The following is a 15,028-nucleotide window of genomic DNA, read 5'->3' on the forward strand; positions in this document are numbered from 1 at the left end:
TATGGTTTGTGTTAAATAAGGTTTATTGTTAGCTTTATTGCCTATAGTCTATAAGATGCAACTTTATTGTGCCTTTGCAAACAGGATACATTTCTTAAAAAACTGATCAAAATTTTCCATACATATAGCTCTATGATAGATTACAGTGCAACACTATTCTTGTTACATAATTATAGAAATACTATAGAACCCAAGAGCACAGGGTAAGCAAAAGAAATACAATCCTGAGCCATCTGAACAAGATGATTTGATGAGTCCTTTTAGTGTAAGTTTAGAAAACATGGAGGAGAAAAAAAATACATGCATACTGCAGTCATGAGCAAAAGACATTTAAGTCTCTGTTCCTTGCTAGACACAGGTGGGGTAATGGTGAATTTCACACACATGCACACTCACTCACGCTCCCATTTTCTTCCCCCGCTTCCCTCCCATCCCCAATCCATTCACTCCCACCCCTTCCCAAAAGAAAAGATCAGGCACTAAATCCTAGGGAAGCCCACATGTGCCTTGCTGGAGAATGTTAAGCGACTGCTAACGTAAGAGTGTAGGTCTTCATCCACGACACGAAACAAAGCATGTGCTATGAGCCAAAACCAGCTGCTTTTGCCTCTTTGGAAGTAAATGAAGCATATGCCCACTGCAGTCTAAAACTGTAGAGGGAAATGTTTGGAAAACAGAACTTTGTTTTCTCTCCCTATGTCTTAAAGTAAAATCAACAGTGGAAAACTCATCCTAAAACTAATTGCCTCATCTGCTATTAAAATACATTTGTCATTCTATTTTTGGTATCTATTCAATTATAGTTCAACAAGACAGTTCATGTACCTGCTTATGGTAAACACTATGGTACCACGTAAATCCCGCCACAGCTGGACAGGCTTAGGAAGCGCCAAACCTACGTATTCCTTGCTAATGTTCCCTCAAGACCACAGCATTCTAGTGTTACCAAAGATAATGTACAGAGTTAAGTAATGAAAGGTATTTGGTTTGTGTCTTCATCTTACACATCCCAGTGATGAAATTAATCAAACCATGCCTCCGTGCCTTCCCTGAAAATAACCTGAGTCTGCTGACTAAGCAGACTGACCAGCTTGACTATCAGTCCACTTAATCAGAGGTTGAGTTGGAAAGCTAGAGGACTAATGTCTACCAGCAGCCTGTCTTGTGCGGATAACCAAGAGTTCTTGGTTTCCGCAGTATTTACTATACCAAAGGCTGAAACCACTGAGGTGGCAATAACTCACAGCACAGGGATTACTGAAGTTCAACTGCATGACCTGTGGGACACCTGGAGAGAAAGAAGGATCCTCGTTCCCCACACAATTTGGTGTGGGTTTTAGTGTCACTGTATACATCAGCTGCTACTGAAAAACATCAAAACAAAAAATTTACTTCATAACTTTCTTATTTTCAATTAAATGCTCATACACTCACAAAATACTCACACACCCTATGAATATGCGGTGGCTCTTTTCAAAATTTTTAAAATCAAGAGGCACCAATACCCGTTCATTTATTTATTAGAAGTCTCAGATAATCACCACTAAAACAACAGAAATGGCATCTGTGATGATCACAGATTCATTCACAAAGGAGAAAAAATATCAAGACATCCTTAGCCACTGTTCTTCAGATTGTACTTGAAAGCACAGATACTCTAGCTAATAAGAATCTAAGGATCTAACAATAAGGTTTTATTGGTCTAGCATAGTCCCATGGCCTTTGTCCACAACTGATAAATGGAAATGGTTCCTAAAGAAATTTAAGAAACCATTCTGAAATTCTGTTTTCAATATGATAATTAGTCTGACTGAAAAAACCTTGGCTCTATCATGACCTCTTGCAAGTGGAAACCGCGATGGGGAGCATCCTTCTACACTGCTGACATACACAGCCTCAGCGATGACACGGGCCTGACACCACTGGTGAAGGTGTTTCTAGAGTAGGATGGACAGCATGTTGTATGTAGCATCTTTGGTTGAGGTCTGGCCTCTTCAAATCCACCTCTCCTTCACATTTAGTTACCAATGATTTTTAAGTCCATGCGTTTAAAGAAGGTCACTAGTTTTCACATTTGTGAAAGTGTCAGATCAAGAGTTGCAAAATTTTTGGCCCTAATCTTGCCCAGTGGGACTGCAAGGACCTTGCACAGGAAGCTGTACAATCACATGCTTCAGTTAAAGCAAGTTCTGTTTAAAGTTTCAGGGCTGCACAGAAAACTGTCAACAGGATTCCAACACTGGGAGAGGGACAAAGCAGAGCACTGGCTTTTGTCCTTGAAAGTGGCCTGAGCCAACTATGTGAAGCGTCTGGCCACCAAAAATATTAACTACCAGCCTCTACAGCAATGTCTGTATTGTTCAAACCTCACGTGAAGCCAAAATGTTGTGTAGGTGTTTGAGGTGAAAAGGTGAGAGTAAGGTGTGAATAAAGCTAAATCTGGCTTAGTGAGAAAAAGGTACAAAAAGATGACACTCTGGGTTTTAATTCAAGGAAAAAATATATAATAAACCAGCTTTACATCCTCGGCCAGAGTACTGCCTGGGATCTTTACCTTCTCTTTTGAAGACCAAGGAGCTTTTCTCTGCTCTCTTCCTTCACTGCCTTAGTGGGAAGAGGGTTCCAACAGGAAAGCAGAAACATGGGGCAGAAGTTGCTGTGAGGCCAAGACTGAGGTTGGACAAAGCGAGCACTCTGGGCAGGTCAATCCCGACTCCCGGCTAACCCACACAGCACACAGTAGCCCTCAACATAAGCCTGACCACACACAGCAATCGAGCAGGGCTTTTCCACAGTACTCCTTTCCTTTACACGCAAATCCCAGCTGTCCCGGGTAAACATTTCAGGATAAACCGTCCAGGCTGGTATTCTACTGCAAATGCAGTCAGTTTCCAATTAACTTAGCACCAAATCTGTTCTCTCCCTCCCCCTCAAACTAGGTCAATCTGTAGTTTAAAAATCTGAAGTGTCACGTTTCTCTCTGCTTCTGTGTTTTCTTCTTTTTTCATTTTCTCATGGTAGTTTTCCTACATTTATATTCAGTTCCATGTCAGATGAAATAAAGTTGCAAAATATTTGGTGATCTCCATATAACATTCTTCTCACAATGAAGTAACTTAATGGGTTTACGTCAGAATTATGTCCACAGAAGTCTTTTCCATATACTTCCTCACACAGAGAAAGACTCTTACAAATGGCTATTTCTGGACAGTGCATTAAACGAAGATACCTCACAAGAGAAAAGATCATCATCTGTATCCATTAGAATAATATACAGATTCACAGTCAATGAGATGATACACTTTGCAGAAGAGAGGCATTGAACAGTATACTATTCAAATACAAAAAACAGCAATAAACATATTCTGCACTACAGAAAATTTGCTAGCTTCTAACTTCAAAGATTTAAAGTAATGAGTCTGGTAACTGCACTTTAGGACTGGAACATGCTTTTTCCCTTCCAGATACACAATGTTTGATGCTGGTGCACATATATATACACACACACAACACTGTGTCTGCAATGATATACAAATGCAATAGACAGCCAAGTCCTGAAGGCAGATTTCAGAGAATAGGGCTACCAAGACCAAGAGAGCAAATAGCAACTTAAGAACACTTCTAACTTCAGAATTTCATTTTATTGAACACACTTTTAAAATAAGCACCTCTTGGCAATAAAAGCAAAGAAACAATAGAACTCCTTCCACTCTCTTCTGGCGGAAACTTCTCACACCAACCTGCTAAATTCATGATGGAATTTTAAACAGGCAGCCCGCTGGGGCTACAAGCAGAGCTCAAACGCAAGTCTGCTGACTCCTCAGTGAGAGCTGGAGCAGAGGAAAACATCAAAAAGCAAATTTGGAATCTACCACAGCTTTCTTCCTTAAGCAAAAAAAAAAGCAAATTAGTTTTATAACCACAATTCAGTTTTTCAAACTTTTCTGAAGAATTTTCATTTAATTATGTATACATAACAGGAAATAAAGCTTTCTCACAAACATTCTTAATGCTTAACAATTATCAAGGAAATGACGAAAGTAAAAGCAGGAGGAATATTAAACACATGGTGGGGAGGTCAATTTCTGTTTCTGCTCTTAAAAAGTAAAAAAATCACCATATAATTAAGTACAAAAACCTGCATTGAATGACAACTGCTGGTGTATTTACTTGATCAGAAATGAAGACCAAGAATATAATAAAGCCCTATGATAATATTCGTCTGGAGCACTCCCCTCAGTGTGTATACACTAAAATGTTGGCAAAGTTTCTGGAGCATTAGCTTATATAAACACGAGAGTCCTTGGTTAGCTGCATTAAATGGAACGCTCTCTTCTGAAATGCGCCCCCAATTCAGTTTCACTTACAAATTGCAAACTAAAGTTATTTCTTCAGAAAAATATCTGTTTGGCATCTCCTGGACTTTGTTCCATTGGACAATACGGACATTTTAATCTAAAGACAAGAAAGAAAACACCAAGTCAAGGAACAGGATCAGTACTAAGCATTCAATTTTCATCTAGTTATAGAACATCTTTAACAATTATACACCCACACACATACACACGTCTTTATTTTGCTTTGAGGGTTAACTGTACTTTCCCTTAAGATAACAGTCAAGCTTTGAAGGGTCACAAATAGGATCCAAGCTAGACTCTAAACTGAAAGGCTCTTCTTCAGTGGAAATCAGTGAAAACCGTTCCATAAACAAAACAAAGACAACTGTTCTGAAAATTGTTTGTGAATTTTTTATCCTCCAGGGTTTGGGTTGAACCTGTCTCTAACTGAGTTTCAAAGGTAGTGGTCACACAGTCCACTCAGGTGCAGTAAAGCTGATGCCAGCTCCTGAGCCTACAAGGCATGTAGCCTACCGAGAGCAGCCTTAACATGCCTTGCCGTGGCACATGAAACCAGCATGGGCCAAACCAGGACGGAGAGCTGGCTGCTAGTCACCACCAATCTGCACTACCAGGGTTGTGCATGGCCTGGGAAGGGCACGAACAGCTTCGTTACATGCCAAGGGCTTCTCTTAAAAGAAAGCCTTTACCATAATGGGTCTGAAATGAACTCCAATGAAAAATTTTCTAGCTGCCTAAGCTGGAAATAAGCTTTTTAGACTTTAAAAGTTGGGCTCATTATATACAAAAGTTATAAATGTATATATCCTTTGAATTAGCAATTCTAATGCTATAAACTTAAATCACATATAAAGTAATTCACTTTACAGCAACAAAAAATTAAATGCTCATCAATAGGGAACTGGTTAAATAATTTATCATATTTCCATATGGTAGAATACTCTGCAGCTTTAAAAAAGAATGAGGGCTCTTTCTGTAGCATATAAAAGATCTCCAAGATATTAACACTAAGTGAAAAAAGCAAAGTTCAGAACAGTATACAGTATGATACCATTTGTGTAAAAAGGGTGGTGGGGGCGGGAACAATATATTGCCTTCCCAAAAAGTTAAAATTTAAAGATCATGCTTATAAATCTAATCATCAAATTTATGAACTAATTAAAAAGAATGACAGAAATGCAGATACCATACACTATGCGAAATGAGAAGTAACGAAATTTATTTCTAAATTCTAGCTACATTTATTTACCCTCATTACTTCTTATCCTCCCACTCAGTTCCAAAAGAAAATTTTTTTATTAACATTTAAAAAGACAGACACTTACTTGCTACCATTAAACATTTTGTTCAGGGCATCTCTTGATATAATATGACCACAGACCAATTTCATGGGTGGATTGTTATCTGTCGTTTGCTGACGAAGAATAGGACAGGCAAATATAGAGTGATACCAGCACTTCTTACCAAGGTCCACTTCAATCTGCTCAAAAAAAGTACAACGGCTCGAGTTATGCCTCAAGAACCCTCCACATGTTAATATGCACTGCGTGGCAAAGAACACTGATCAAATCTACTCATCTGAATATAACTTTTACAGCACTCTTCTAGCTCAAGTATTACTTCATAATTTTAAATTAGCCTTCAAAATTATTTATAATCCTACTTTTCAAACAAATTCTGATGTCTAAGAGTGAGAGCCAAAGGCAAGGGAACACTCTAGAAGTCAAACACTTGTGAAAATGCGTCAGGATATACCTAAGAGCAAAACCCACCAGAAATCCTGACTGTTGTGTGGCACACTTAGCTGGTGATACAATTCAGTGTGATAATCCTTTAAAGGCAGACTAAATGTGGTTTACTTCTGTGTCAGCTTCAGATCTGAGTTTCCCACGTTTTGTGTGTAATGGTCCAAAGAAACCCCGAAACAAAGGCTTTAAGCTAAAGCTCAGCAGGACCTTTCACAATCTGTAGATCCGAAGCTCATCCGAGCTTGCAGCGAAGAAAACAAGCAAAAGCTATGAAATCACCTAGCGAGGCAGCTGGCGCATGACAGAGGCTCCACAGTCGCCAGTTCTTTCTGTTTTCTTTCCTTCTAAATCTAAAATGGCTATCAATATAAAAGTCTATTACCTAGACTCTTTCAAGAAAGTTGACAAAGTATTAACAATAATCTTGAGGAAAAAAAATGGCCAGATGATTACCTCCAACTGCTTTTTTATCCTGACACACAGACTTTTAGTATACTGAACCTAAGGCATAGTAATTCAGATTTCAGTACACTCCATGCCGGTGGCAAGTGTCAGAGATGTAACAACATAACTGCAAAACTGCCATTTTCTTGCAGGCACCTGCCTCAGCAAAGCACGTGAAGGCTCACGTCCTTTTCACTTGCTCAGATGAGCAGCAGTCAAGCGGGGGTGCTGCTGTGTCCTGACCACACTCAGGACTGGGAATGCACCTGTGCCTTTAATCAAAACAGATCTCTGAGGAGAAGCCAGGGCAAGCAACCGACAGAGCTACCAGCTGGAAGAACAAGGTAACTGCAGATAAACCTGTGCGCAGGTGTGGCAGAAAAGAAGCAAAAGCCAAATGCACATTTTAGCTCTTTAAGAGTCTGTGACATGACCATGATAAGAATGATAACTCCATATTGTCAGAGGCCTGGTGGAAACACACATACAATGACCTTTGTCACTTCATGTCATAACTACCATGGCAGCAAAACCTGAGTACCTACTATATGTCCCATATTATTCTAAGCACACCTACATTATCTCTAGCCTTTAACAGCCCCATAAAGAGAAGGATGGCCCCCAATTTAGAGATTGACAAACTAGTGCTTAGTGAAGTTATAGAGTTGGCAAATGATTGGGGCTGATGTTTAAAACTGTCACCTGTTCCACAACAGCAGTGGACACACAGTACTGGAGGCCACTGATGACTGCAGGTGTCACAGGGACAACACAGCACAAACCTATGATCTCATAAATATCAAGGCTTAAGACAAAACTAAATCCAATCAAACTGAGTCACTGCTTTTATATTTTTAAAAAAGCAGTGTGAGTGGTTTGTCGACTGCATTGCAAAGCACACTGCATGCACAGCAGGTACCACCCTCTCCACTTCTGATGCTTTCCTTCATCAGCTTTCACTGCCAGTCTAAGTCACAATTTTAAGAAAACTCCTCCAGTGCCTCCAAAATGTACCAGCTCCCCATTTCTATTATTTAACCATGTCTACAGAGACAGAAAAAAATTGCTGCTGAACAGCTACAGTAACGTTCCCTGGTTAAAAGGCAAGATAGGCATTTAAAATCCTTAACATCTAAGTTCTTCTAATGGCAGGAAAGGTAATAACCAATAGAAAATGTAACTCACGGGTAATTCATCTTTCTGGTTCCAAACTCCAGTGCACTGCCTCTGTTCAATCACAGCTTTGATATTGATTAAAGCCGGCAGCGCCACACAACCTGCTGAGAAACTGGGAGAGCGGAAGAGGAAATGTCACTGCCAAGCCAGGTGTCAGACAGTTTGGTCCTAGGAAATGTCACTTCCTCTATACTCCATGTGCAGAGGGCCCACGCCACTGGACAGGGCACAGAGCCCTCTGCTTTGCTAAATTACCACCACACACACACAAAAGTTTTAAATTTACAAAACCCCTAGATTTGATGGGCTCTGCATATCAGTCATTAATGACATTCCTAACATTAATGATGTTCTGAAACATTTTCCTGCATGGTTCCTTCTAGATCTGGTCACCCAGTCCAGGGCAGAAGTACTGGCAGTCAATTGTCAGCTGAGTCCCCCTTCAGGACCGTCTTCAGCTGAAGGAAGCCACCTGACCAGGCTCACATCTGATGACTGCCCCACGTGAAGATACAAAAGCCCAGCCCTGTTGCCCAATTTGAGACAACGCCACAGGCCCACTGGACCTCCAGAGCTCCTCAGGGATAGGCTGAGGCCTTTGGTGAGACTGCACCACATTCCAACTTTCCCCTCCAGCTAATCCTGCTGTTTTCATCCCCCTACAGGGGCTGATCCCAATAAACTTCCTGTATGTCAATCTCCATCCATTTCAGAGCCTGTTCCCCAGAGAAGCTGACCTGCAGCCTGGCCATTCCTTATAGTTAATTGCATGAGTGTCTGCTACACTCAGACGGGACACACTACAGAACGCAGACTGTACCTCATCCATCTTTGCATCCACACAATGCCTGGCACACAGCAGGGATTCAAAACACTTGAGAAGTTAAATGAACAGAAGAGCTAAACAAGTTATTTTCTTAAAACAGGTTCTTAAACTTTTTGGTTTCAGGACCCATTTACATCCTTAAATATTAAAGATCTCAAAGAGCATTTGTTTTTGTGAGTGGTATCCATCATCATTGTATTAGAAATTAAAACCGAGAAATTTTTAAAATATTGATTTATTTAAAATATATTACATGTTATCATAAATAACATTCTTATAAAAATAGCTATATTTTCCCAACTAGAAATAAATTTGAAAGGAGAGCGGCATTACTTTAAATTTTTACAAATCTCTTTAATGCCTGGCTTAATAGAAGACAACTGGGTTCTTATATCTTCCCCTACATTCAGTCTGTTGCGATGTGTTCTTTTTGGTTGAAGCAAATGAAAAAAACCTAGCTTCACACAGATACGTAGTAATTTAATTGTCTTTTCAGATAATTGTGATATTCTCATTTAATGCCATACCACCACTCAACAAGTAGTAGCTTCTTAAAGGTTAGTTGCAAAGTGTAGTCTGAATCCTTCCACTGAATTTTTTGTACCCTTCTACATTAAGATCCAATGGTCTGTCTCATACTTTGAATGAATCTTTTACCCATGCATGATTTTGTAATAGCACACTGAATCTTCTAGTATCAACACTTTTCATTTTAAAGCATCAAAAAAATACAATTCATTAATATCACCAATCTCATCAGAAAAATATTTAAGTATCAGGAAGCTGTCAAGCCCATAATAGCAGGTTCAAGTTTTCCAAAATTTCCATTTTACCTTAAAATCTTGAATTTTACCATTGTGGCAAAACGTCAGTTATTATCCTTACACGACAGGTTCACTTCATTCATTTGAAAAAATGCCTGCCAAAAACCTAAGTGTGAGTAACTGCAGTGGATTCTTTTAAGTAAAAACTGTGTTTCATGAAAAAAGCAGCTCTGAGTTTATTAGCTCATAACTCAACATACAGGTGCGTTTTCTTGAGACAACCATCTTACATGGCTTACAAAGCATGAAGCTGAAGTGCTTTATGTGAACGTCCCAATTTGTCACACAGAATATAAAAAAGATGTGTACTCAGAGGTCAAGACTTACGAAAACTAATAATTTTTAATGTTCAGTCAAAAACATTCTTAAGTAAAACTAGTACGTCTTGAACTGCAAGTATGTGATGGTGAGGGACACAGCAAGTCCTTGTGGAGTTTGGGACACTGCCCTGATCTGTGCTAAGGCTCAAGCAGTTTAACCCACCACTCTTTTGCACCATCTGTGCAAATGTCAACACAGTGGAAAGGCTCTCTTTCACAGAGGAACGGCCAGAGGTTCACAGACCACACTTTGAGAATCACTGCTCTAAAACTGTTTCACTGCCAACTGTGATAAGTCTTGAAATACCAACCACACTCTCCTCAGAAAGACAAACCTTCTCTTGGCTTTAATATCAAGAACTAGACAACAGATCAATAAGAACTGACGAATGCAGCACATATTTCAGTAACAGACACGACCAATTTCCATACCTGACACTGAGAGGGGACTCCACGGAGAGCCCCAGGAGGGCACAGGCATCCCGTGTAAAGATGTCACAGATGTCAGCCCACTGGTTTGCATCAAGTAGGTGAACATATGGTGAGTTCTCAATCCCTTGTCTCAGGTACACAAGGCTTCCCATCAAAACCTGAATGTCTAAACAAAAGCAACAGCAATTCGGAGGTGTGAATGATCACACTCGAAACAGAGCCAGCTTACAGGCAACAGGGGGAGAAAGGCAAGAATTCTCCCAACTGACATAGCCTAAATTAATTTATTAACAGTGTCTTTTAAAATTCTTGTCCTTAAGTTTGGTTTCTCCCTTCACCCTAAGTTAAAGAAACAGCACAGAGAGAAAGGGGAAGAGAAGGAAAGCACTAAATATTCAACTTCATGTCATTTTATTCTTATACACAACATAGTACAATTACCATTATCTAGAGCAGTAACAATTATGTATAAATGGGGTCATCACATATCTCTGGCTGTAGAACAGGCCAGTACTCCCACAGGGACACTGGGGGTTAACTTCTGCCACAGTGGTGCACCCTCAGACACTTTGTCATGGCAATAACAGCAGCAGGGTGGGGGTGGCGAGGAGCAAGTGCCTACCTGGCTCTTTCTCGTGTCTCCTCTTAGCTTAGTAAGGAATCGCCAAAAATGCAATGTCTCCTTCAGACTTTTCATTTAAGAGGATTTAATGTTTTACTTTTGTTCTAGGGCCAATCAGAGCTTTTTCTATAAGTGATTATCACCTACAATTGTTTCAGTTGGTTAGCAAATATGTATTAGACCTAGTTAAAATAAACTTAAATTCCAGTGGAGGCTATGGGCCTGGAAATTCCAAACATTAAAAACATCTGACTCCAGACTCACCTTTCTGATGATTTAGGGCAAATGGCTGAAAATTTTTAGCATATTGTAATGCCTCTCGCTGATTTGTAGTTCCACCCATCAACAAGCTAATAAAATACAGTCTGTGTAGCTTAAATTCCAAGGAGCTGTTTTGGGCTATGAGCATCTCTCGGTTTGACACTGCCCACCTACAGAAAAAGCAAGAAAGATTTTAACAGTAATTAAGAGCACAGGCAAAGTATGTGAAAAATTGTTTGAAGACTAGTAACACAAAAGAAGGGTTTGTCTGCCACCTTGTGGAAGTCAGTGGTAACATGATCTCAAGAAAACTACTACACCCAAAGAGGCCCTTCAGCCAGTGAAAAAGAAAGAAAAGCAGCATATGTCAGATGACAACTACATATTTAGTAAGGTTTTACACCAAGACAAGACCGACTCTGAGGAGTCACATTATACATCTGGAATGGTCCAAGACCACACTTTGAAGCAGGTGTCAGCCATGAGAGTCACTACTCAATCGCCCATATCCAGCACTCTTTTCTTGTTAAACAGGCATGTTTACAAATGAATCACAAGATTGTGAAGGGGAACCACCTATTTTTAAACTTTTGTTAGGTGCGAGACTGTGCTACTCACTTTGGGATTAAAAGAAGTAAACATAGGTATTTACCCTCAAGTACCAGTATAATTAGGTAGATAAAACTATGAAAATATCATAGTGTACCACATGGTGCCAAAAAGATTTGTACAAATAGAGTGCTAACGAGAAAAGGAACAATACTCAGTTTTGAACAATCCAAAGTACAGCAACTCGGGCCTCTACAGTACAAACAGCTGGAATAAGCAATCTTGAGCTGGGACTACCAGTTTGGGTGAGCACCGAAAAGTCTACCAGCCAGCTGCTAAAACCAATTTCGCAACCAAGGAATAAGGAAGCATTACTTTATTTCTTTACTCATATTAAGATGTAGAAGCTGTTAGTGTCATATTCTTCTTTAATTTGACCTTTTTTGGACAAATATTCCCCACCTAATCCCACTCACCAAGGACCACTGGAACGTGAACTGAGGAGGGACACAAACTCTGAGTAACTCTACAAACTACAAGAGTAAAACGCCTGAGTTACTCCTAACGAATCAGCGGACTGGGATCAGACTTCACACAACTGCATTTTCACTGCCTCTTCCCCTTCCCACGAAGGGCTGCACAGGAATGTTCTAATCGCTTGTCGATGCAGCCACACCTTAGAGTCAAATCACAAAGCTTCTGACCACAAAATCAGTGTGATTTTTAAAATTAATCACCTGGACCTTGGAAATATTTACTTCAATTGAAGTGAGGCTTGGATCCTTGCCTGGCACATCTAAGAGGAAGGCAGTTAAGGTGCAACACCAAGCCTGGTAAATCCTGCTGACGCCAACAAGGTACTTCCAGCAGCTATGTTTGTGAGTGTCCAACGCCAACATCAGTACCAACAGGACTTTGCTTTGGGCAGTCTCTAGTCCAGCAGGCACCTTCCTAACTTCCAGTCCAAGGAGTGCATTACATCACATCACTTACCAAAAGTTTATCCTGCCCCCTCTGACTCATAAAGGCATAAGTACGTTTTCCTACTAACAATGAGGAGACACAGCTTTTCCTTTGTTCTGTTCCTGATATGAGGTATATGTGTAAGAGTTTGTAGAATCAAAGAAGGGAGCTAATAGAGAGTGACTACAAATTCTAATACACGATAAACGCCCGCAGCAAAAGGGCAAAGACCTTAAGGAGGCAATTCACAAAAGGAGAAAACAACCTATTTCATTTTCACAGGCAAATGTTCATGATAGAATATTAAAGGTGGGAAAAGTTGTAATACATAGAAAAAAAACTTCCAGTCACCAGAATTTTTTCTTTTAAAGATTGGCCCTGAGCTAACATCTGTTGCCAATCTTTTTTCTTCTTCTTCTTCCCCCCAAACCCCTCCAGGACATAGTTGTATATTCTAGTTGTAGGTCCTTCTGGTTGTGCTATGTGGGAGCAGTGCCATGTCCACACCCAGGATCTGAACCGGCGAAACCCTGGGCTGCCAAAGCAGAGTGTGTGAACTTAACTACTCGGGCACGGGGCTGGCCCCCATTCACCAGAATTTTTAACAGTAATGACTCCAGGGACGGTGGGTTTCACGAGTTGTCTACCACGTGCTAGGCGTGGACTATGAGGAACCACAGTGCAGCAGCCGTCAGAGCAGCACGAGAGGCTAAGACCACCAGGAGGACACCCCCGAATGAAGAGCAGCTCGCAGCAGTCCAGAGGACAGTCATTTTTAAATAGCCTATGCTATCGTATATTTTGCAAGTTTTCTACAATGAACATATATTATTTTCATACTTAAAAGGTAATAACTTTTTTAAGCTAATGCAAAAGTAAACAAAATTTCTTAACTTCCTTTTCTCACCAAAGAGTTAACAGAATAATTGCAAATTACTTTTCCTAAAAGTAAGTCAAGCTATGAATCACAAATTCAAGCTCTTCTAGCTATAAATATATGTACTCTGCTTTTCTAGGGTGTTTAAAGGTGTTTATTTAGAGGTGTTTATTTAGACAACGAAGTGCCTAATTTACTACTTGAATTTATTTTTACACACTTAAATTTTGCTATAAACAAGGCTACAAAATAATCAGAAAAAACCAGTATTGCTAATCCCTGTCCTCCCATCAAGAAACTTTTAGAAAAGTAAATAGATATCCATTACACAAAGGGGCTGGAGGAGTGTGGCGAGAAAGCAAAAGCCAAATTCATAGAACGCAAGTTTTCATATGTTTCTTAAAAACATCTCTTATCACTTTATCCTGAAACAATGTACTATCTTCATTTAACTTCTGAATATTAAGCCTAAGTCTCACAAAGCAAGGGATTAGAATAATCATTTCTAAGCTGCTCTCTCCCTAGCAAAATGTCATTTTCTAAACTGAGGATGACATACCCCATTTTTGCCCCCCAACACGTGCAATCACATTTAAGCTTAAGGCAGAAACCCTTAACCAACAGCCCCTCTTCCTCTTACCCCCAGCATTGTACCCAGGCACCCACATTTGTATTTTCTTGACCCTAATTCCTTGGTCACAGTTAACTGGCCAGACAAGCATAGGTTTTAAAGTCACTCTCTGTGTTGCCTCCTAATACGAGAGTTTATCTATCTTTATCTCCTTTATGATCACTTCATGATCCTACATCTTTTGCTCTGTAAGTTCTTGATGGGGCTGCCTTCCTTGACAACCATCATAACACCCGCCTCATCTAATCTTTGGAATCTGGGTATAAATTTCATAGCAGTATTCTTATCCACACTAGCAGTCTCCCCAGACAGCTTAACATTAGTCAACTTATGATGGCTTCTGAAACAATGACACTATCTTTTACCGGCAGTAAAGTTCTTCAATCTCTTTATTATTGTTTTCTTTCAATGAGGCAACTAACTTCAACACTTTGGCCTGAATGTTAGCCAAACTGATGGAAGCGCTTTGTTTTGTTTTTTATAGTCTTCAATCCAAAGTAGAAGTAAATGCTCCATTTAAACCATAAGCAGCTTTCTTATTTAAATTAAAAGATGTTGAAGCAACTTAACTTTGGTTTTTATACTCACAGGAACTTTTTTTTTTTTTTTTTTTGGTGAGGAAGATTGGTCCTGAACTAACATCTGTTGCCAATCCTCCTCTTTTTGCTTGAGGGAGATTGTCACTCATCTAACATCTGTGCCAATCTTCCTCTACTTGGTACGTGGGATGCCACCATAGCAAGGCTTGATGAGTGGTGTGTAGGTTGTGCCCAGGATCTGAACCTGTGAACCCTGGGCTGCCGAAGCGGAGTGCATGGACTTAACCACTACACCACCGCGCTGGCCCTCTATAGGACTTTTTCAACATGCTTTGTACCACAGCTTCATGTAGGCCTAGGTTCACTTCGCTGTCATCATTTTCAAATCTTTCTAATCACAGTCAATTTCACTTTTGGCAACTCATCTTTGTTGACTAAGTCCCTCTTTCCATTGTCCA

The 15,028-nt window shown here is 40.0% G+C and overlaps 1 protein-coding gene across 2 annotated transcripts in view; it reads right to left on the reverse strand.

Moving 5' to 3' along the window:
• Positions 1-15,028, reverse strand: part of RMND5A (required for meiotic nuclear division 5 homolog A) — a 62,953-nt gene continuing 47,925 nt past the window's right edge. Inside the window, exons 5-10 of one of the 2 annotated variants that reach the window (XM_046660932.1) lie at positions 11,015-11,181; positions 10,129-10,294; positions 7,736-7,838; positions 5,684-5,838; positions 4,368-4,455; positions 1-3,881 (exon numbers count right to left, since the gene is read on the reverse strand). In XM_046660932.1, the coding sequence (XP_046516888.1) occupies positions 4,392-4,455; positions 5,684-5,838; positions 7,736-7,838; positions 10,129-10,294; positions 11,015-11,181 (655 nt within the window). In that variant the 3' untranslated portion in view covers positions 1-3,881; positions 4,368-4,391. Of the gene's footprint in view, positions 3,886-4,367; positions 4,456-5,683; positions 5,839-7,735; positions 7,839-10,128; positions 10,295-11,014; positions 11,182-15,028 lie in introns of both variants that reach the window. The other variant, XM_046660931.1, reaches the window with a different exon arrangement.

The sequence above is a fragment of the Equus quagga genome, chromosome 5, assembly GCF_021613505.1.
Source record: "Equus quagga isolate Etosha38 chromosome 5, UCLA_HA_Equagga_1.0, whole genome shotgun sequence".
NCBI lineage: Eukaryota > Metazoa > Chordata > Mammalia > Perissodactyla > Equidae > Equus > Equus quagga.